The sequence below is a fragment of the Felis catus genome, chromosome A1, assembly GCF_018350175.1.
Source record: "Felis catus isolate Fca126 chromosome A1, F.catus_Fca126_mat1.0, whole genome shotgun sequence".
In the NCBI taxonomy this organism is placed as follows: domain Eukaryota; kingdom Metazoa; phylum Chordata; class Mammalia; order Carnivora; family Felidae; genus Felis; species Felis catus.
In genome coordinates, this window is record NC_058368.1 from 144,344,887 (window position 1) to 144,366,958 (window position 22,072).

General features: G+C 39.6%; 1 protein-coding gene across 9 annotated transcripts in view; it reads left to right on the plus strand.

Annotated features, from left to right (window-relative positions):
* The window catches only part of MSH3 (mutS homolog 3), a 187,929-nt gene that overhangs the window by 133,059 nt on the left and 32,798 nt on the right, over window positions 1–22,072 (plus strand). For all 9 annotated transcript variants that reach the window (XM_045062647.1, XM_045062646.1, XM_003981121.6 and 6 more), the window contains one exon: window positions 14,300–14,457. In XM_045062647.1, the coding sequence (XP_044918582.1) occupies window positions 14,300–14,457 (158 nt within the window). The remainder of the gene's footprint in view (window positions 1–14,299; window positions 14,458–22,072) is intronic.

A 22,072-nucleotide genomic window follows, 5' to 3' on the forward strand; every position in this document is an offset into this window, starting at 1 on the left:
TTTTTCTCTTTCACATTATTTTAAAAGTATTTTACTGGGGCGCCTGGGTGGCTCAGTCGGTTAAGCATCTGACTTCAGTTTAGGTCATGATCTCATGGTTTGTGAGTTCGAGCCCTGCATCAGGCTCTGTGCTGACAGCTCAGAGCCTGGAGCCTGCTTCAGATTCTGTGTCTCCCTCTCTCTCTGTCTGTACCCTGCTCACGCTCTGTCTCTCTCTCTCAAAAACTGAATAAACAGTAAAAAAAATTTTTTTAATGAATAAAAAATGTATTATACTGTTTAATAAAGCAAGAGTTGAGAAACTAAAGTAGCCTTTTACCTAATTACAAAAATGTTTTAAGGAAACATTAAAATTTTATATTTAAATTTTTACAAAATAAATGGAGAGATTTTTTTCCAGTAGGCACTTTAGAATATTCCAGAATATTCATTTCTTTTACATATGCTTTTTCTAACTTGAGTAGGAGTTGATATAGAACTGTTGCTATGGTGAAGTGCATTCTATTTTGCAGGGTATAAATTTATATATAGGGATAGTGTTGAAAAAGAACTTACTATGTAAAACTCAATTTAAAATAATTTATAGGTGTTAATTATAAAATATAGCCTGAAAATAATTTCCTGAAAGTCAAATGACATTGTTACTTTTGATAATCATGTAATTTTAAGAAATGGTCTTTTGTACATGTGATTATAATATACTTTTCTGGATTCTGTCTTATGTGAACTTATTATAGTTCTTCTGAACAAGCCAACTTTCTGCCTACTTCTCCTCTGCCAGTTTGAAGAATACTCTTTTTTTTCACATTTCACGATTTTGCATTTATTTATGAATTTTTATTAGCATTATTTTGTGAATATTTTGTTCTTAGCGATTTTGACGCACTTTGTGTCAGTATTGTGCATGATATCAGGCTTATAAAGAAGAAAGAGACAGACTACCTCCCTAATGTGGTGGGAGACATACTCAATTACATTAACACTAATAGAGTATTTAACACAAACCATGAGGGAACTAACAGACCACCTGGTAGGAACATTGGCCCCAAACTTGAACAGGCATTTCAAAGTAAACGATATCCCAGTGGTCATTCAACAGACTAACATTTATTTTCTTGACCTGCTGTATATTAGCTGTTATAGAATACAAAAATATAGCAAAGAATTAAATAGAGAGGAACTGTGACTCTGAGGTGTTTGGGTAACATTGGGTGAAGATCCTAATGTGAAGGTGAAATGAAGACCAGGAGAGAGGTCTGAGCTGGAGTTAGGGATTTTAGGATGATCATGATGTATGTACAGGAGTTGAGATTCTGGATCTCTCAGGGAAATTATGTAACAATGTAAAGAAGGCTGATGAAAAAAAAGCCCTCTCAGGCGCTAACACTGAAGGAGTAGTTTCACTAAAAGCAGGTTTAAGTGAGGACTTTCTAAGAATCTTTTAAACATATTTCCCCTACCTTACTTTCAGAATTCAGAGTTCTAGTTTAGTCACACTTGCTCCAGTGGTAACCAGATGCTACTGTGTATTTCTTCCTATCCTGTGACACCTAGCTCTGCCACATCTTCTAGGAAACCTTGGTTTGACTTCTCCAAGCAGGATTGAAAGGAATACTCTTTTAAATCCTCTTTTTGTTTCCCTTCCCGATTCACTGCATAATCTGAGTGTTTGTGGACTTAGCAGCGCTAGATTTCCCCATGTCCGTCTTGCCCATCTCCAGTTCAGTCCTCCATTCTGCAGCTGCAGGGCTTTTCCTAACCTGTCCTGTCACTCTCGCACTTAAAATCATGCTTAAAATTCCAGCCATGTAGTTCCCAAGTTACCATGCCTCTGGGACTTGGCAGATGGCATTCCCTCTGCCTAGAATGTCATCTTTCCCCAACACCATCCACTCCTGCCTCACACACACCCACAACCCACCCCATCCCGCCCTCCAGCTCCTGCTGTTCTTGAAGTCTTGTCTTGGATGTCACTTTCTGCACTGAGCCTCTCCTAACCACTGCTGGGTTGGGTATCTCATCACTTACCCGTTACACTCTTATTTCTCCCCATTTTAGTACTTACCCAGTTCATTATAAGTGCTTTTGTATGTGGTTCCTAGTGTACTGTAAGCTTCATGAGAAGGGAATAGGCTTCTCTGGTTAGTTGTAATGCTGCTGTCAGTCACAGTTCTCTGGCATTTAGCGGGCATCTAATCATATTTGTTAAATAAACAAGGATTAGCTATAAGCCTTGAGCAGTCTCCAAATCTCACTCTAAATTTTTGCCCTTTTTTCCCACAAAATGTTATTTTTTAGGATGTTGTATGGGAATATCACAATTTCCTGAATAATTATACTGTAGAACTAGAAGGGATGTTAGGGATCATTTCGTGTAACCACCTCTTCTTACTTAGGAGGAAACCAAAGCCCAGAAAGGGGAAGTTGACTTGCCAGAGGTTACCCAAGTTGAGTAGTCTTGAACTATTTCCCAGAACACAGAGTATTGTCAGGCAAGCCAATGCTTTTTAATCTTCTTCACTTTTTCACTGTCTTGAAAATGATAAGGGTATGGTGATAAACTGGAATGAAAGGAAAAGGAAAATGTTGCTCAGAGCCAAAGGAGGTTGGCCCAAGGCTCTGGCAACCCCAGCCCCAGCTGCCACCTTGAGGGTTAGGAGGTCAGCTTCTTAGCATACCTGTGACCCATGAGGCAGACCAAGACATAATGTGCCAAGATAATTCTGCTTGGGAAATGCCACTGCAATCCCGTGCAGTCTCAGCACTGTTTATTTATTAAACCAAATGACTTTCTAGTAGATGGATTTTTGACAGCAACTGAAGTTGGAGTTTTAGTTGGTTGTTGGGTTTTTTTTGTTTGTTTTTAATGTAAGTAATATAAATTCCCCTTATTGGGAGAGGGAAAGGGAAAATTGTGGTTCAGTGTTTCTCAGTTTGTGGAAGGGAAGAAAAAGAGTTGAATGTGCAAAGCAGGAAGGTTCCCAGGAAATACTTGAACCCTGTGGATCTCTGTAGCCCCAAGGGAAGTCCACAGCCCAGCGGTGGTGGGTGGACACTGAATTCCCAGTGACAATCCCTTCTCCTGAAATCAAGAAGGGGCTTTAAGCACCTCAGCCCCTAGCACTGTGTGGCACATAGTAAGTGCTCACACATTTGTTACATGAATGATGCTTGAAAACAGTAAAGATGAGGGCGTGCTGGAGGGGAACAAGATCACCAACTTCCCATTTCCTTCCTTCTCCCAAGATAAATACTTCTAGGTAACCTAGAAATACTTGCTTTGTCTATATAAAAGACTGATTATACTAATTTCATAAGCTATTTATTGACTCTTTGTACCTAATTACCAAGCAGAGTAGCAGTAATGCATACCATAAAAATATGTCTGAGCACTAAGCTTAATTTAATTCTGTGCCTGAATTATTCTCATAGATTTTGCTATAAATGTGATTTTTGTATAGTATAATCATGGGATCATACTGTTAAAAAAAGAAAGTAGAGGAAACATTAATGGCACTTGAACATTTTTTTCTGTTACTTCTCACCCCTGGTACCCATTTCTTCCTGCTTCTGAACCACTGAGATAAAGAAGGATATTTTATATGATAACTGATGACTTTTTAATGGGTTCTGTCCTGGGCTTCTCTCTTCCTGTCCATAACCCATCTCCATTGATTGAATAAGTACTCATCCTTTATGACCCAAAAAATACTACTTCGTCCTCAGAGCTTTCATCATTACTCTGGTCAGAAATAATCTCTTTTAAAAAACTGAGAACAAACTGAGGGTTGATGGGGGGTGGGAGGGAGGCGAGGGTGGTGATGGGCATTGAGGAGGGCACCTTTTGGGATGAGCACTGGGTGTTGTATGGAAACCAATTTGACAATAAACTTCATATATTGAAAAAAAAAAGAAATAATCTCTTTTATCCAGGCATTTTCTTTGTTTTGTTTTTAAAACTCTTACCACGTACCACTTGTTGGTACATAGAGGTAGTGGGAGAGTGCCTAACAGTGATTGGAGATGTAAATTCCAGTCCTGTTCTGCTGCTGTTTTGCTATCAGCTTGGATAGACCACTGTTCTCTTCATCTATGAAATGAGGGGATTAGGTTGAGTAACAACTAGCTCTTAGTGGAATATAAATTGGGCAGTATCCAGGCATCAGAAGGATTTGGACCCTTTCCTCAGCATCTCAGCTTGTAGTCTGTACTCCTCTCCAGCCTCATTATCCCCCTTTCTGTTTGTAGTTCACCTTGGGTTAAAAGTGCAAGGATTTGGCTAAGAGTTTGTCTGGAGGAGGCTTTCGCTAGGGAGTCTCTTACTGTAACCTGTTATTGATTGACATTTTCAAGGAATAAAACACTTTGAAACTGCCAAACTTTTTCAGCAGTTTGCAACTATTATAAAAATAGTTCTACCATGAGCCTTTCTTGAAGATAGATGTTGATATCGGTACCTGTCAAGGAAAGAAGGCTTTTTTGTAAAAAGCAGCTAATGCCCAAGTCTTGGAAATTAACATGTGACACTTTTGGTGTTTTATTTATTTAATTTTTTTTGCTATACATCTCCTGACTTTAGGACTGTTCTGACCATCATTTTAGTGTACCCAGTGATGGACCCACGGATGCTGGCCCTGCACCAGAGTAGCCCTTGTCCTGTTTAGCAGTGACTGTGACTCTCTGTCATTGAGCAGAGATCCCCTATGAGACATTTGTCCAGAGATGATCTTTACTTAACATCCCAGTTCTGCTACTTAGTAGCTGCGTGTTACTGGACAAGGTACCTAGAGTCTCCTGGCCTGTGTTTCCTTGCTGTAACATGGAAATACAGTAGTACTGTCGTTACCCTGTGAGGCTGTTTGTTGTGAGAGCTAAATGAGATGGTGCACATCAGGTCATCAGCACAGTTATCTGTGGCACTTGTTAGCTGCAGTGTTCTTATGGTACCTTAAAACCTTTTATGTTTTCATCTCCGCTTCACTTCTCTTTCCACAGAAGACAGAATTCAGTGTGGAAGTTGACTAGTTATCTAAAAACTTACTGGTTTAGATTCAGTGTTTGATTCTTGATATCCACTGCTAGGCTGTTACTGACTGATGCTATCCAGGCAGACATCACCAGTACCAAGGTAAAAACTTGAGATATTGAACTTTAGTCTCCCCAAAGGTTCATTGAGGTGGTAGATGCCATCCAGAAACATAGTCCCCATGGTGGAGTACTTCCGTGTTTGTTTACTGTCATTTATTCATTCAGCCATCCATCTGTGATTTCCTGAGAGCTTGCTCTGTGTGCATCATCACGCTCAGTACCTGGCATAGGTCTGGGCACCATCTAGGCTGTCCAGTTTGATGTGTTCTTGGTAACTTCAGTAGGTTCCGGAAAGGGTAAAGAGTTTTTGCCAATTTTCAGCTTCTAGCTATTCTCTTGCAATGTTTCCTCATCCTGACTGGTTTTCCAGATAGATTTAAGGTGTTTTTCATATCTAGGACCTTTTGATGTGTGGACATCAAAGGACATATGATCCTTGCTGAAAGGTAGATGCATAAAATACATGTGTGAGATTTCTTTTTTTCTTTTTTTAATATTTATTCATTTTGGGGAGAAGATGGGGGAAGGGCAAAAAGAGGGACAGAGGACCTGAAGCGGGTTCCCTACTGAGGCTGACAGCCGCGAGCCTGATGTGGGGCTCAAACTCACTAAGCACAAGATCATAACCTGAACCAAAGTCAGACACTCAACCAATTGAGCCACCCTGGTGCTCCAGGTGTGAGATTTCTTGATCATTTCCTCACTAACTAGGTTATCTTGGGAACTGTAGAGGACAGGGAGTCACATATTCCTGACTAGTTTCCAGAGAGAATGCACATGATTTTTTGATATGTCAGGGTGGTGAATATCCCTGTTGCAGTGCCTTTCACACAATAAATTCATATATTTGACCAGTACTTATTAAGTGCCTTCTTTGTAGCAGGCCATGTTGTATTCATTGGGGATGAGCAAGATAACCTAGTTCCTCTCATGGGAACTAACTTTCTAGCAGTGACGCTGGTAATAAGTAAACAAGAAAATTAAGGAAATTTCAGAGAAGGGTAAAAGATATAAAGAAAATCAAATGGGTGTCATGATAGAGTGTGACAGGGCAGAGGGGCTTAAGTAGATTCAGTGGTCAGAAAAGGTCTCTCCTGGGAGTTGATGTTTGAGTTTGGACTTGAATGACAAAAAGGATCTAATCAGGGAAGAGCACCCCAGATGCAAGGAACTATGGAAAGGCCTGGACAGCTTGGCACCTTCCAGCAGGTGGAAGAAGAGCATAAACCCAGCCTGGCTAGTAGTAAGTGAACGTGTGGAGGGTGGAAGGAGACTGGGCCAGAGAGGCAGGCATGGCCTTTTGGCAGTGGTGTGGAGTCCAGGCTTTATTATTAGAACACTGGGGAGCTGTGTGAGGGCTTTTTAGCAGGAGACCAATTCTGTTTTCATTTTTTAATTTTTTTATTCATTTTTGAGAGACAGAAAGACAGAATGTGAGCAGGGGAGGGGCAGAGAGAGAGGGAAACACAGATCCGAAGCAGGCTCCAGGCTCTGAGCTGTGAGATCAGGGGAGATCATGACCTGAGCCGAAGTCAGACGCTTAGCTGACTGAGCCACGCAGGTGCCCCTGTTTTCATTTTTAAGACCATCTCTCTGACTGTTATGTGGAGAACGGACTGTGGGCAGAGAAGCAAGAAGACCAGTCGGGATCTACTGCAGTGGTCCACCAGGATGGTGGCAGTAGAGAGGGGACAGGTAGTATTTATGCATCTCAAAGTCCCTCCTGATTCTCCACAGTGTCTTTTTTACATTAGTGTTTACTAGAGTGTGCCCAGTGTATAATTTAGCTCCCATTGGAGGTATAAATATTAGTGCTTATTGGGAAGGCAGCCACTTTGTCACCTAAAAATAGTTAAGTGAGTTGAAATCATTTCATTCCTTAAAGCCTCCAAGTTAGTTCTCACCTGAAATCTTCAAATCCTGGATAGGCCTGGAAAGTTCACTTCCACAGAAGTGACCGCAAGTCTGGGGCGCCTGGGTGGCTCAGTCAGTTAGTCATCTGACTTTAGCTCAGGTCATGATCTCACGGTTTGTGAGTTTGAGCCCTGCATTGGGCTCTGTGCAGGCAGCTCAGAACCTGGAGCTTCTGATTTTCTGTCTCTCTCTCTGCCCCTCCCTCTACCCCTCCCCCACTCGCATTCTGCCTCTATCTCAAAAATAAATAAACACGAAAAAAAAAAAAAAGAAGTGACCGCAAGTCCGACTGCGGTCCCTGTGTACCATTTCCCCCAAGCACTTTGGACAAGTGAATTCCACAGTTTCCCCTCTTCAGTTGAATGCAAAGCCACATCTCCAATGTCATATGCCTGAATTTGGACCTACTATTTTTCAGAGAATCATAGAACTTGAAGGTGAGAGATCATTTAGTTCACCCTCATTTAAAAAAAAATTTTTTTTTTTAACGTTTGTTTATTTTTGAGACAGAGAGAGACAGAGCATGAACAGGGGAGGGGCAGAGAGAGAGGGAGACACAGAATCTGAAACAGGCTCCAGGCCCTGAGCTGTCAGCACAGAGCCCGACGCGGGGCTCAAACCCACAAACCGTGAGATCATGACCTGAGCCAAAGTCGGACGCTTAACCGACCAAGCCACCCAGGCGCCCCAAATTCACCCTCATTTTAGACACTAGGGAACTGAGAGCTACACAGTTGCACTGACATGTCACTACCCTGTCAAATTTTTTATTCTCATTGGATGAGAAAACTGAATCAAGCACTAAGTGTAAATGTTCTTTTCTTTCAAGGCTTTGGAAGGAGTATGGTGTCTACAAATAAAAGGTGTGTAGGACTACCTGGGTGGCTTAGTTGGTTAAGCGTCTGACTTTGGCTCTGGTCATGATGTCACGGGTTCGTGAGTTTGAGCCCTTCCTTGGTCTCTGAGCTGACAGTGTGGAGCCTGCTTGGGATTCTCTCTCTCCCTCTGCCCCTCCCACAGTAGTGTGCTCTCTCTTTCTTTCTCAAAATAAAGAAATAAAAACTTTAAAAAATTACCTTAAATATTAGTCTTTAAAAAGATAAAAGGTATATATTTTTATTGTTCTTACAGCTTTCCTAAATTATTAAAAGAATTTTTTTTTTTTTTTTTGCCTGTGCACGTCCATCAGCCCCCTTCATTGTTCGTTGAGTTTGGTAATTGCACTTCAGGCAGCTCCACCAACAATGCCTTCATGGTTCGGGACCTCATCATGGTGCATGTAACCCATCTGTGGGTCATTTCCCTTGTGTTACAGTCTTTTACTTTCTATTATATGTTTCTCTTCTGCTATTCTATTTTTATGTAACTATACTGGAGGTCCAAATAACAAAATATCATTTGGAAGTTATATAAATTTTTCCTGAATCTATAAATCAGTTTATAAGAGCTATTTGATGGTTCATGATGATTATTCATGAAATGAATAATTAAATCTTAAGATAATTCATTTAAATAATTTTTAGCTAATATTTCAAACAAATGAAAAAGTGTAGAAAGCAGTATAATAGACACCTGTTTACCTTTCACTCAAATATCATAGAGAATGAACTTTCGTAATATGAACTTGAGATTTATTTAAAGTAAATAAAATGTTATAGACGTAGCTAAGGCTACACATAATTGCTTTCTTTTTCTCCCCCTTCACCTCCTCTTATTGGTAACCATTATCCTGATGTTATTTGTTATCCTTGTGCAAGGTTTGTATTTTGTATATATTTGTATTTTAACTGTATATAATTTTGTGTGTTTTTAAAATGTACATAAATATGGCACATTGCACCTATCCTGTTGTATACTGTTTTGTAAATGATTGTTTTAATAATTGTATAGAATACATCTCATTTTCCTGATGATACATGCTTTCCATTTTTTGTCTATTATGAATACAAACAGTACTAGAGTGAACAGTCATAGAAATATCTTTCTGCGTACTTGTGTATCTTTCTAGGGTAGATTACTAAGAGAGGAATTGCTGGGTCATGTAGACCAGTATACGCAATCTTTAAGCATTTCCAAATTGTTCTCCGTATCCTTGCCAACATTCTGTATAAATAGACTTTTAAGCCTTTTGATGATCTGATGAATGTGAAAACTGTCTTTTAAAAAATATTCCTTCAAAAATTTTCACCGTTAGTATTTCTTTATTCCTTCATTTGAATGTTAGGAATAGCTTGTAGATCCCTTGAAAAATCCTGCTGATTTCGTTTTCCTTTTCCTGATTAAGAAAAGTTTTCGGCTTTGAGTGTTTCTTTTTCTATAAATATCCTGTTTGTGTCCTTTGCCCATTTTTTCATTGTTTTGGTGTTATTACTGTGTAGAAGTACTACTTCTTTATGCCTTTTTATTTTGTGTTTGGTGGCTTAATATAATTTTTTAAAAAATTAATCAGAGTTGGGGCGCCTGGGTGGCGCAGTCGGTTAAGCGTCCGACTTCAGCCAGGTCACGATCTCGCGGTCAGGGAGTTCGAGCCCCGCGTCGGGCTCTGGGCTGATGGCTCGGAGCCTGGAGCCTGTTTCCGATTCTGTGTCTCCCTCTCTCTCTGCCCCTCCCCCGTTCATGCTCTGTCTCTCTCTGTCCCAAAAATAAATAAAAACGTTGGAAAAAAAATAAAAAAAAATTAATCATAGTCTTTCCTTTTATGATTTATATTGTTGTGTTGCTTTTCCTATTTCTTTCAGTAAATTATTCTCTATCTTGATGCTATTAAGCTGTTTTTCTATGTTTTCATCTAAAAGTTTAAGGTTTGCTTTTCATAATTAATTCCCTCATCTAGATTTGATTTAGGGCCACTGTGTGAGTTTCAGGCCTACCTCTATTTTTTTTCACATGGGTACCCAGTTGTCCCACCATTGTTTGTTGAACATAGCATACTTTTTTTTTTTGCAGATTTATAGTCCTATTTCTGACCTATACCAACTCATTTGTATTTTTTTTTTGTCATTTTCTTTTAAAGTTTTGTTGACAGTTTTTCTTGGAGTTGTCTTTCTTTTGATTTGAAGTTTATTTTCTTTATTCTGAGAGAGAGAGAGAGAGAGAGAGAGAGCATGTGGCGGTGGGGGGCGGGTGGTGAGAGAGAGAGGGAGGGAGGGAGGGAATCTCAAGCAGGCTCTGCAATGTCTGCACAGAGCCTGAAGCAGGGCTCAATCTCATGAATCGTGAGATCATGAAAACCAAGAGTTGGACACTTAAACACCTGAGCTACCCAGGTACCCCTGATTTGTAGGAGTTCTTTATGTATACTGGATTTGAGTCTTTGGGCAATATATAATCTATACATGTAATCTATGTTACAGCTTTTCATTTCCTTAATGGCATCTTTTGGTTAATAGTATTTAGTTTTGTTTTTTTTAATTTTTTTTAACATTTATTTATTTTTGAGACAGAGACAGAGCATGAACGGGGGAGGGGCAGAGAGAGAGGGAGACACAGAATCGGAAGCAGGCTCCAGGCTGTGAGCCATCAGCCCAGAGCCTGACGCGGGGCTCAAACTCACGGACTGCGAGATCATGACCTGAGCTGAAGTCGGACGCTCAACCGAGTGAGCCACCCAGGCGCCCCTAATAGTATTTAGTTTTAATATACTCCAATTTTTAAGTCTTTCTTTATAGTTAATTATGATTTATGCCTATTAAAGAAATCTTTCTCTACCCCAAGGTCGTATATTATTGTCCAGTTATTGTATTTTATTGTATTTTATTGTATTTTAATTTAATTTTATTTTATTATTTTTTTGGCTGTCAAAGCTATAATCTACCTGACATTGATTTTTGTTTATGTATGATGGAAGTTAGGAATCAGGATTTCTTATTTTTCTATATGGACATCCTTTTGACCAAACCCCAGTTATTGAAAAGACCATCCTTTGTGTACTTTGCTACAATGTCACTTTTGTCACAAATCAAGTAACTGTGTACGCATCAGTCTGTTTCTGGACTTTGATATATTCCACTGTATGTCTTTGTGCCAGAATCACACTAATTTATTTATTTATTGTAGCATTATAATATTGAGCCTTTCAGTCCATGAACATAGTATATTCTTTCATTTAAGTAGGTCTTCCTAAATTTCTCTTAAAAATGATTTATAGTTTGCTGTGTAGAGGTCTTGGTCATTTTGTTAGATTTATTCCTAAGTATTTGATTTCTTTTGATATTGTGGTAAATTGTATCATTAAATTTCTTATTTTCGGGGTGCCTGGGTGGCTCAGTCGGTTAAGCATCTGTCTTTGGCTCAGGTCATGATTCCACCGTTCGTGAGTTCTAGCCCCATGTCATGCTCTGTGCTGACAGCTCAGAGCCTGGAGCCTGCTTCGGATTCTGTGTCTCTCTCTCTCTCTGCCCCTCCCCTGCTCACACTATGTCTGTCTTTCTCTCTCTCACAAGTAAATAAACTTAAAAAAAATTTAAATTTCTTATTTTCAATTACTTACTGCTGAAATCTAGAGATAAAGTTTTATATTTATTTTATATCCAAAGATCTTGTTTAATTCATTTATTGACTATAATAATTTTTATAGATTTCTTTAACTTTTCTGGGAACATAATCATGACATACAGGAATAATGAGATTTATTATTTCCTTTCTAATAATTATACTTTTTATTTCCTTTTCCTGCACCTGCCCTTTTTTTAATGAGTAGATACTGAATTTTATCAAATGCTTTGGAGATCGTCATCTCATTTGTCTCCTCTGTTTTCTTAATGTGGTGAATTACATTGATTGGCCTTTGATTATTAAACCAACCTTATACTCCTTAAAAACTCTAAATTGTTTATATAATATAGCTTTGGATTGGCTTAATGTATATTCATCCATATATACATAATAGAAGAAATTGGTCTGTAATTTTTCTTTTTTATTATGTTCTTGACAGGTTTTTGGTATCAAGATTGGGTTGGGGGGGTGCCTGTGTGGCTGACTCGGTTAAGCATTCGACTCTGATCTTGGCTTAGGTCATGTGAAGCCTGCTTGGGATTCTCTTTCTGTCTCTCTCTGCCCTTCCTTCTCTCTCTCCTTCAAAATAAGTAAATAAACTTAAAAAAAAAAGATTCTGTTGAATTTTTGGAATGTTTTGGTAAGAGTTACTTTGGTTTTGTAGAAGAGTTTTTGTATAAGATTAGTGCTGTTTCTTATATGTTTGCAAGAATTAGTGGGAAAATTATCTGGGTTTGGAGTTTTCTTATGGAAGGGCTTTTAATTACAGATGTAATTTCTTTAATAGATACGAGCTTATTCAGATTGTGTTTCTTGTGTCATTTTTGCCAATTTTAAAAAAGCAATCAGTTCATTTTATTTAAATTTTTTAAATATTTGGTTATGCCAGATGTTTGGTTATTTTTAACAGGTTGATTATTTTTAAGGCTCTGTAAGAGAAATAATTTTATTTTTTTTATTTTTTTAAATTTTTTTTTTCAACGTTTATTTATTTTTGGGACAGAGAGAGAGAGCATGAACAGGCGAGGGGCAGAGAGAGAGGGAGACACAGAATCAGAAATAGGCTCCAGGCTCTGAGCCATCAGCCCAGAGCCCGACGCGGGGCTCGAACTCACGGACCGCGAGATCGTGACCTGGCTGAAGTCGGACGCTTAACCGACTGCGCCACCCAGGCGCCCCAGAAATAATTTTATTTTAATCATTATTTTCATCATTCTACTCATGCAAAGTTTCTTTTCTTGTTCTTACTGTGCTAGGCTCTTTCTGTTCCAAGAAACACAGATTCACTCAAGTTCCTTCAAATAATGGAGCTTTATGACACTCATTATAAAACCACATGTAACCATGAGAGAAAGGAATCACAGGAAGAACAAGATCTCTAGTACAGTTTGGCTTTAGCGAGACTGGAAATGTCTGGTTAATTAGGGTATAAGACAGCTTTAGAGATGGAACAGATTTTCTTCTTATCCCCTGAATAGTAAGACTTTATAATATTTTACTTTGAGACTCTCATTATTTGCATGTGCATGAAGTTTCTCAACTCCTTTAGGCTCCTTTGCTGCTTCTTACCTTTTATTGCTAACTACCCTCTTTACCCCTTGTTCTGTATAATTTTTCTTCATACTTTGTTTCCTCATAAGTTAATACTTATGGTCCCCAGTGCTTTGTGGTCTTGTTCTGTGTTTCTTTTCAACCTCTCCTCCGTATACCAACTGATTGAATCTCTCCATGGTTCTCAGTTTAAACTCCCAAGAGATTGTATGGTTAGTTTCAGAAGACCTTTTATGTGAGGCCATGTCTTGGGCTCTTGGTCAGATACAGAGTGGCCACTCTTGACCAGGCAGGTATTGCCCAGAGTGGTGGGTTCACATAGCACAGCACATGGATGTCGCGGGCTCGCTCCTCTCTACAAAGGGCTACAGTTGGACAGTTTCCCTTAGGATGAGTCTATATATGGCAAGTACTATAATTGGTTAATAGAGGCAAATTCTAGAAATTAAATTAGTGCAAGTGTTTGAGCTTTTCTGCCTCCTTTACATCCTCTGGTGAAATGCCAGTGAAAAATGCTGATAAAAATGATATCTAGAATTTGGTATTGTAAATCTCTTTAGTAGTCATCTGTCTAGACCTGAAAAAATTCCTGTGCTACCAACCCAAATTTAAGGCCTTGGGCAATTAGCTGTATAATACCTGTAGAGTTTTGTTTTTTTTTTTAATGTTTATTTATTTTTGAGAAATGCAGAGAGAGACAGAGCTTGAGCAGGGGAGGAGCAGAGAGAGAGAGAGGGAGACACAGGATCTAAAACAGGCTCCAGGCTTTAAGCTGTCAGCACAGAGCCCGACCTGGGACTTGAACCCAAGAACCGGGAAATCATGACCTGAGCTGAAGTCGGACGCTTAACCGACTGAGCCACCCAGGCGCCCTATAAATACCGGTAGTTTTAAGATAGACATATTGATTGGTTTTAAGTGTAAGCAATATAAAAAACACACAAAGAGGCAGGTAAATGAATATTTAATGAGAAAGCCATAGTAGTTATCTCATTTAGATTGCTTCTTGTTTTTTCCTTATTTATACACAGAAACAGTCATGTACATTGCTAAAAATTCACTGTTCTGCAATATCATGGTTCAGGTTTAAGACAAAAAGGCCCTCTTTCCATTTGTGATACTTAATTGGTAACATATTTAAATATCATAAAGCCATCTTTTACTTAAGGCATTCCCATTTATGGAATAAATTATAGCTGTTATGTAAAAGCCCTTTGGGTACAATAAGTGAAATTGCTTTTTAATTTTCTAGGGGGACTCAGAGAGAGTAATGATAATTACTGGACCAAACATGGGTGGAAAGAGCTCCTACATAAAACAAGTTGCATTGATTACTATCATGGCTCAGATTGGCTCCTATGTTCCTGCAGAGGAAGCAACAATTGGAATTGTGGATGGCATTTTCACGAGGTAAAAACATTAGTTCTATTTGAATGTATTTCTGAAAATAAGTCAGGCCCACATTGTCACATGAATTTTCTGTGTACATATTTAGATGAATAGATTTGCTCTTAAAATATTTAGAGCTTAGGAGCTTAAAGAGAGCATTTCATCATGAATATTAATACCAGAGGAGACCAAGGAGAGCATTTTGTCCACTAGTTTTCAAGTTATTTTTGGTTACTAAGTTCTTACTTTAAAGAAAATCTTATATAAAAGATGAATATTTAAACAGATAAAAGCAGATCTGCTCTGCCTGAGTCAGAGTGGAAGGCTTACAGACTTGACTGGATGGGCTCTGCAGAGCACAGTCTGAAAACCAGCCCACCCTCCTCATTTTATAGGTGGGGAACTGACATGGAGAAGGGCACTGCCCAAGATTATGTATGTATGTATGTATGTATATGTATGTATTTTTAATGCTAAGAACATTACCCGTAACTAAGTCTTACCCTTCATTTATAAACCTAAATTGCATGTCATATTAGGAATAGAAGTGAAATATCCTGGTCTCACTAATAGGAAAATCATAGTTCAATCTATTTATTCAGATTTATCAGTTCCTTATCAGTATAAGAAGTATCTTATACTTCTTAAGAGCATGAACATTTTTGGAAAAATTAAATATAGTCCATATGTATGTAGTCAGATTATGTGTATAAGTGTCTGATTGGTTGTGCAGCTGCATATTTCTATAACACTTGACTTTGGAATCACATCAGAATATATCACATACTGAGGCGCCTGAGTAGCTCAGTCGGTTGAGCATCTGACTCTTGATTTTGGCTCAGGTCATGATCCCAGAGTTGTGAGATTGATCCCCACGTCAGGTTCTGTGCTAAGTGTGGAGCCTGCTTGGGATTCTCTCTCTTTATCCCTCTGCCCCTACTCCACCTGTGCGTGTACTTTCTCTCTTGCTCTCTCTCTAAAATAAAATGAGAAAAAAAAAATACATGCTGATATTGATGCATTTGAGTAGACATTAAAATACTTTATCTTAGGGACGCCTGGGTGGCTCAGTCGGTTGAACATCTGACTTCGGCTCAGGTCATGATCTCACAGTCTGTGAGTTCAAGCCCCGCGTCAGGCTCAGTGCTGACTGCTCAGAGCCTGGAGCCTGCTTCAGATTCTGTGTCTCTCTCTCTCTCTGCCCCTCCCCTGCTCATGCTCCGTCTCTCTCTCAAAAATAAATAAACATTAAAAAAAACTTTAATAAAAAAAATACTTTATCTTAGAGCTTGGTTTTTAACCTGAGAGTGAGCAGAGACACCTAAATTCTGTTTGATACCATATCACCAAACAGATGTTATTTTGATCTTTATATATTTGTAGATAAATTCAGTATAAGAAATTTAAGGACTCTTTCTTTACTTTTTAAATTGTAATTAGTCTTCTATCTTGTAAAAATAAATATACTAGGTATTTTATTTTGGTTGCCTTAGTAGGGAGAGTGACAGAAATTTAACCAAGGGAAAAAAGATTAAAAGGAGAAGAGGGAAAGAGAGAAAGACTTCTTGGGCAAAGTAAGATGGTTTGACTGGAAGAGAATCTTGTTAGTGAGCAGAATATCAGTTATGGATATTTTTAGATATATATGTATTTTAGATATAAGTAATAGAAAAAAATAAGAGTTTAGTTTTCCCATACAATAAGAATGCTTGAGGTGCACTGTTGTTTCCGCTGTTGTGGTGGTTCTGCAATATTTTTGGCCTTTCCCTCATAGCTGCTAGATAGTTGCTGTGACTCCAGGCATCACATTCATGTTCGCATGTGGGAACAGGAAGAGAGAATGCCATAGGCTCCCCGGCCTCTCCACCCGCCCCCCCCCCCCCCGCCGCCTTCTTTTTTCAGGAAATCAGTGCCTTTTCAGAAGCCTCCCAGAAGGCTTCCACATATATTTCACTAACCAGAATTGTGTCTCATGGCCATAATCGCAAGGGAAACAGTAAGAATTTGGTTTTGTCCAGCTTTTCTCATGAAGTTAGGCACATATTTAGGAATGGATTCAGAGATAATCGGAAAATAGTTTTTGCCTGTAAGAAATGAATTCAGTGATAATAATAAAAAGTTAAACTTTATAATAGTAACATATTTAAAATACCAGAAATAACATTCTTACCAATGTATAGTGACTGTTTTATGCCCCTTATATTAAATGCTTTATGTAAAGTACATTCAGGGATAGCAAGTATAAGCCTTCTGAAAAAGGATAAACCACACTAATTTCAAGAAATTTAGGTATTTATTCATTTTAATTTATTCTTTTATCCAGCATATGTTAGCATCTAATATATAACAAACAATGGGACTGCCAAACAACCATATTTTCTCTTCTAGTGAAACTTACCTGGTGGAGATGATCAATATTAACCAAAAAAATTACATAAAAAATGTGAAATTGCAGCAGTGACAAACATATAAAGGCTGTGTACAAGATGCTCTGACAGTCTGCGAGCAGGGTATGAGCTAGACAGGGAAGGCTTCCCTTAGCAAGCAACTCTTGAGGCCTATCTGAAGGGTGAGCTGACTAATCAAAGGAAGAAAGACAATTTCAGACAGAGGGTGTGTGTGCAGAGTCTCTTAGCATTAAAAAAAAATCATAGATAAGTGACTGAAGAGTGATTCTCTAGGGGAACATTATTCTAGATGAAGTTGAAGAATAGGTAAAGGCAAGTGACACAGAGTGTAGAGGGTTGGGACTTTTTCCTCAGCCATGAGAAACCATTGAAGAGTTCTAAGCAAGGCTTGGCATGATCACATCTACATTGGCTATAATGCAGGAAACGTTTGGAGAAAGGACACAGTAGTAACCTTATCAATAGACTCCTACAGTGGTCTCGGTGAGAGGTATCAGTACTTTGGATGAGGTTTGTAATGTCAGTTTGAGTGGAAAGGAGTCTCATTTGAAAGGTGTTTAGGAAATAAATCAACAGGGGTTGGTGATAGAAGGGATATGCAGCTGAGATGAATGGAGTGTCAGAGATGACAGTGGTTTATGCATCTTGTTTGGACAGTGCTGGCATTTACTGGAAGAGTGTGATTTTCTTTTTGCCATAGATCCTGACTTTTATTTTTATACATAGTAAGGAGAAATACTCTGAGACATTCTAGGGGAGCTGTCATATAGGCAGTTGGATATAGAGTCCAGAGGAAAAGATGAAAAGTAATGATATAAATTGGCTGTGAGACATCTCTGTATAAGTGGTAAGTGAAGACCTGGGTGTGGCTGAGATCATGTTAGCAGAGAGTATAGTGGAGAAAATAAGGTCCTAAGACTGAGTCTTAGGACTACCAACGTGTCATAGGTGAGTAACATGATAAGCTAGAGAAACCAACAAAGGACGAGTAGCCAGAAAGGGAGGACAAAACCAGGATGTTACAGTGTCAGGGAAAGACTCCTCCAAGGAGAAAGGCAGTGCCAACAGCACAGAGAGGTCAGGTGAAAGGAAGCCTGAAAAGTCAACTTCGATCTTAACAAGGTGGCTGTCACTATTGACCTTAGCAGGAGCTGTTTCGGTGGAATGGTGGGACCATACTCCGGTTAAAGAGGGTTAAAGAGTGAGTGAGAGGTCAAGAAATAGAGTGTTAGTACAGGTGTCACCAGGGCAGCTTGGCCGGGGGAGACGGTGAGAGATCCAGTGAGGGACTTGTTTTGTTTTTGAATGGTAGACTTGAACATGTTCCAGAGGGATATGTTATATCCATAAATTTCTGATTTAAAAAATGCCTTGATTACCTTGGGAAATATTAGAACAAGTTAGTAATGATACTTCTAACAAAAAATCATTAGTCACTTTGTAGAATGAAAATTGAAAAATAAAGAGAGAATCAAGCAGCAAGTCTGTCTTTCCACCCAGGTGAGAGAAAGTTTCTCATGATGGAAGTGTTCCAGCTAATAAACAAAGAAGGAACGACAGAATTAGTGTGTCACCCTTTTTTTGCAACCCCTCCAGGGTGGAGTTTTTCCAGAGAAGTGAATGGAAGGGCAGAGGGAGTTTAAGAGTTGGCCAGTGTATGTTGGGAATGGTGGACCATGGAACTTTAAGAAGAGGGCTGACAGCACCAGGGAAGGCACGTGGTAGGTGGGCTAGAGTCCTGAGAGGTTTCAACAACAGTTGTGGTGGAGGTGCTGTGTGAGCTGGAATGGGCATCTTTTGAGATGAAACAGTTCATGTCTCTGATGAAGTCCAGGATGTGAGTCTGGTGATGGATGGCTGAGATAGAGTAGAGGAGGAGATGGGCAAAGAGGAGATCCAGGATTGAGCTGGATGGTGTTGGCTGGTTTAGCCATGTGGACCTGAAGGGCTACTGGAAGCAATGGTGGGGCTCTTGGTGGAGACAAGATACACGCCAAGTATTAACAGCTTTGATGAATGAAGGGGAGTGATTTGAAACTGAATAGCTGCAGCATGGACAAAAGGAGGATGTTACGGTCTGGTGGTATAACCTCAAAGGAGCTGTTTTTATTACAAGAAGGTAGAGCCTGGAAGGAAGAGCAGTGAGCCTGAGAATCCTTGCGGTATCAGGTGAGGCAAGGAAGCGAATCGCTGGTTCTCCTGAGAGGGCTGCAGGGGACGGACTGGAGAGGAAAAAGGAGGGAGTGCACTTGTGGAGAAGAGAGCGAGGACACAAGAGATCTGGCTGGTTATTTGGCAGCTATTCCGAAGTACCTAGTGTTTAGGTTTAGGAGGTGAGTGAGGCAGAGAGTTGGATAAAACGTGAGAAGTGTAGAGCCATATGGACTTGATGTTGGTGCCAAAAACCACAGAGGAGGACACACAGTGTTCTGACTGATCAAAATAAGGAAAGTAGAAGAATGGGGTCTGGAGACTAGTCTGACCCAGCTTGGGCAGTGATGGATCCACAAGCTGTAGGTGCTACACACTGCAGCCTAAATGGGTCAGCCGACTGTAGCCCTGAAACGAGACACACACTGTGTCCTCTGGACTCAGAAGCTCATCAATCAAACAGGAAAGAAATAGATAAAAACATGTGCGAGGGTCTGATTGCAGTGTCCCCGCCAGATATTACTGAGTGCCCTCTTAGCCAGTCATGCATCTTTTAATGCTTTAGGCCTAATCTTGGCACCCATTGCTTACTACAAATTATTGCAGAAACTGGTTCCCTGCTCTCTGAGTCTTCCTTTTTTCCTTCTCCAGTCAGTTTTCAAGCCCCTGTGAGGTCCTTTCAGAACACAGCTATGATCAAGTCATTCTGGTGCTAAAGTACAAGTCTCTGAGCAAATCAGTCAAGAACGACCAGATGAACCCCAATCTTTTCAGTCTTGTTTTCTGTTTCTTTCCCTCACCTACCTATGTGTCAACCCAACTCTTCTTTCTGAATTCTAGGAAGCTATTATGTACTTTCCCATTTGTCTTTTTTCAGTTTATACTATATCCTGGACCAGATACACCTCTCTTGCTATTTTTCTTGTTAAGATTCCACCTCCTTCACGAAGTCTTCCTGGAGCCCCATAGCCACAGTTAATGTTTCTCATCTCTATACTGTGTGTTTTGCCTTTTTTAAAAAAATGTGTATTTATTTGTGTGTGTGTGTGTCTGAGAGAGAGAGAGAGGGAGGGAGGGAGGGAGGGAGGGAGAGCGAGAGCACGCAAGTGGGGGAGAAGCAGAGAGAGAGAAGGAGACACAGAATCTGAAGCAGGCTCTAAGCTCTGAGCTGTCAGCGCAGAGCCCAATATGGGGTTCAAACTCACAAATGGTGAGATCATGACCTGAGCCAAAGTTGGACATTTAACTGACTGAGCCACCCAGGTGCCCCTGTTTTGCCTTTTTTTTTTTTAGCCAATAATAATATTCTCATTTATTTATTTATTAATCTACAAAAAGAATTGCTACATTGTATGGTAGTTCTTATTTTGTTTTTTTTTAAATATGAAATTTATTGTCAAATTGGTTTCCATACAACACCCAGTGCTCATCCCAACAGGTTCCCTCTTCAATGCCCATCACCCACTTTCCCCTCCCTCCCACCCATCAACCCTCAGTTTGTTCTCAGTTTTTAAGAGTCTCTTATGGTTTGCCTCTCTCCCTCTCTTTTTTTTTTTTTTCTTCCCCTCCCCCATGGTCTTCTGTTAAGTTTCTCAGGATCCATGTAAGAGTGAAAACATACGGTATTTGTCTTTCTCTGTATGACTTGTTTCACTTAGCATAACACTCTCCAGTTCCATCCACGTTGCTACAAAAGGCCAGATTTCATTCTTTCTCATTGTCAAGTAGTATTCCATTGTGTATATAAACCACAATTCTTTATCCATTCATCAGTTGATGGACATTTAGGCTCTTTCCATAATTTGGCTATTGTTGAAAGTGCTGCTATAAATATTGGGGTACAAGTGTTTTGCCTTTTTTAAAAAGTTCTTACCACTTTTTGTTTTATAGTTATTGGTGTAAACCTCTGCCTCTCCTGTTGCCTAGTCCATTCCCAGAAGATGATTTTCATGTTTTGTACATTTCCCTTCCCCCTCCCCAAACCTGGAACTCTGCTTTGTACATATATAACAGACACTCAACAACAGGGCTATTGGACCTACCCTATGACCCAGCAATAGCACTGCTAGGAATTTATCCAAGGGATACAGGAGTACTGATGCATAGGGTCACTTGTACCCCAATGTTTATAGCAGCACTCTGAACAATAGCCAAATTACGGAAAGAGGCTAAATGTCCATCAACTGATGAATGGATAAAGAAATTGTGGTTTATATACACAATGGAATACTACGTGGCAATGAGGAAAAATGAAATCTGGCCTTTTGTAGCAACGTGGATGGAACTGGAGAGTGTGATGCTAAGTGAAATAAGCCGTACAGAGAAAGACAGATACCATATGGTTTCACTCTTATGTGGATCCTGAGAAACTTAACAGAAACCCATGGGGGAGGGGAAGGGAAAAAAAAAAAAAAAAGAGGTTAGAGTGGGAGAGAGCCAAAGCATAAGAGACTGTTAAAAACTGAGAACAAACTGAGGGTTGATGGGGGGTGGGAGGGAGGGGAGGGTGGGTGATGGGTATTGAGGAGGGCACCTTTTGGGATGAGCACTGGGTGTTGTATGGAAACCAATTTGACAATAAATTTCATATATTAAAAAAAAAACAAAAACAGGGCTATTGAATGAACTAATCTTTAAGTCAAGATCAGGCCAATAGAAGCTAATCCCATGGGCAGTGGGGAGTTGTTGAAGACTTACGAGTAGGAAGATGATGTGATCAGAGTTACTTACAGTTGAGGTTTCAGGAAGATTAATTTGGCCACACTTTGAAAGATGGATTATACAAAGGGATGATGTAATGCAGTTATTCTTGGGGAGATCCTGAGCATCTTAATTAGACTGACAGAAATGGAAGTGGACAAGGGACAGAGGAGAGATGTTACAGGGTTAGAACTGACAGGCTTTGGTAACTACAGTGGATGAAGAGTGATACATAAAGAACTAGAGACAAGGAGGCATCAAACCTCGGTGACCAAGAGAAGTGAATGGTGGTGTTTGTCAGTGACCCTAAGAAATTCAGGAAGGGGATCTGTTTTCAGAAGTGATCTTAACTTGTAACATGCAGCACAACTAGGAGG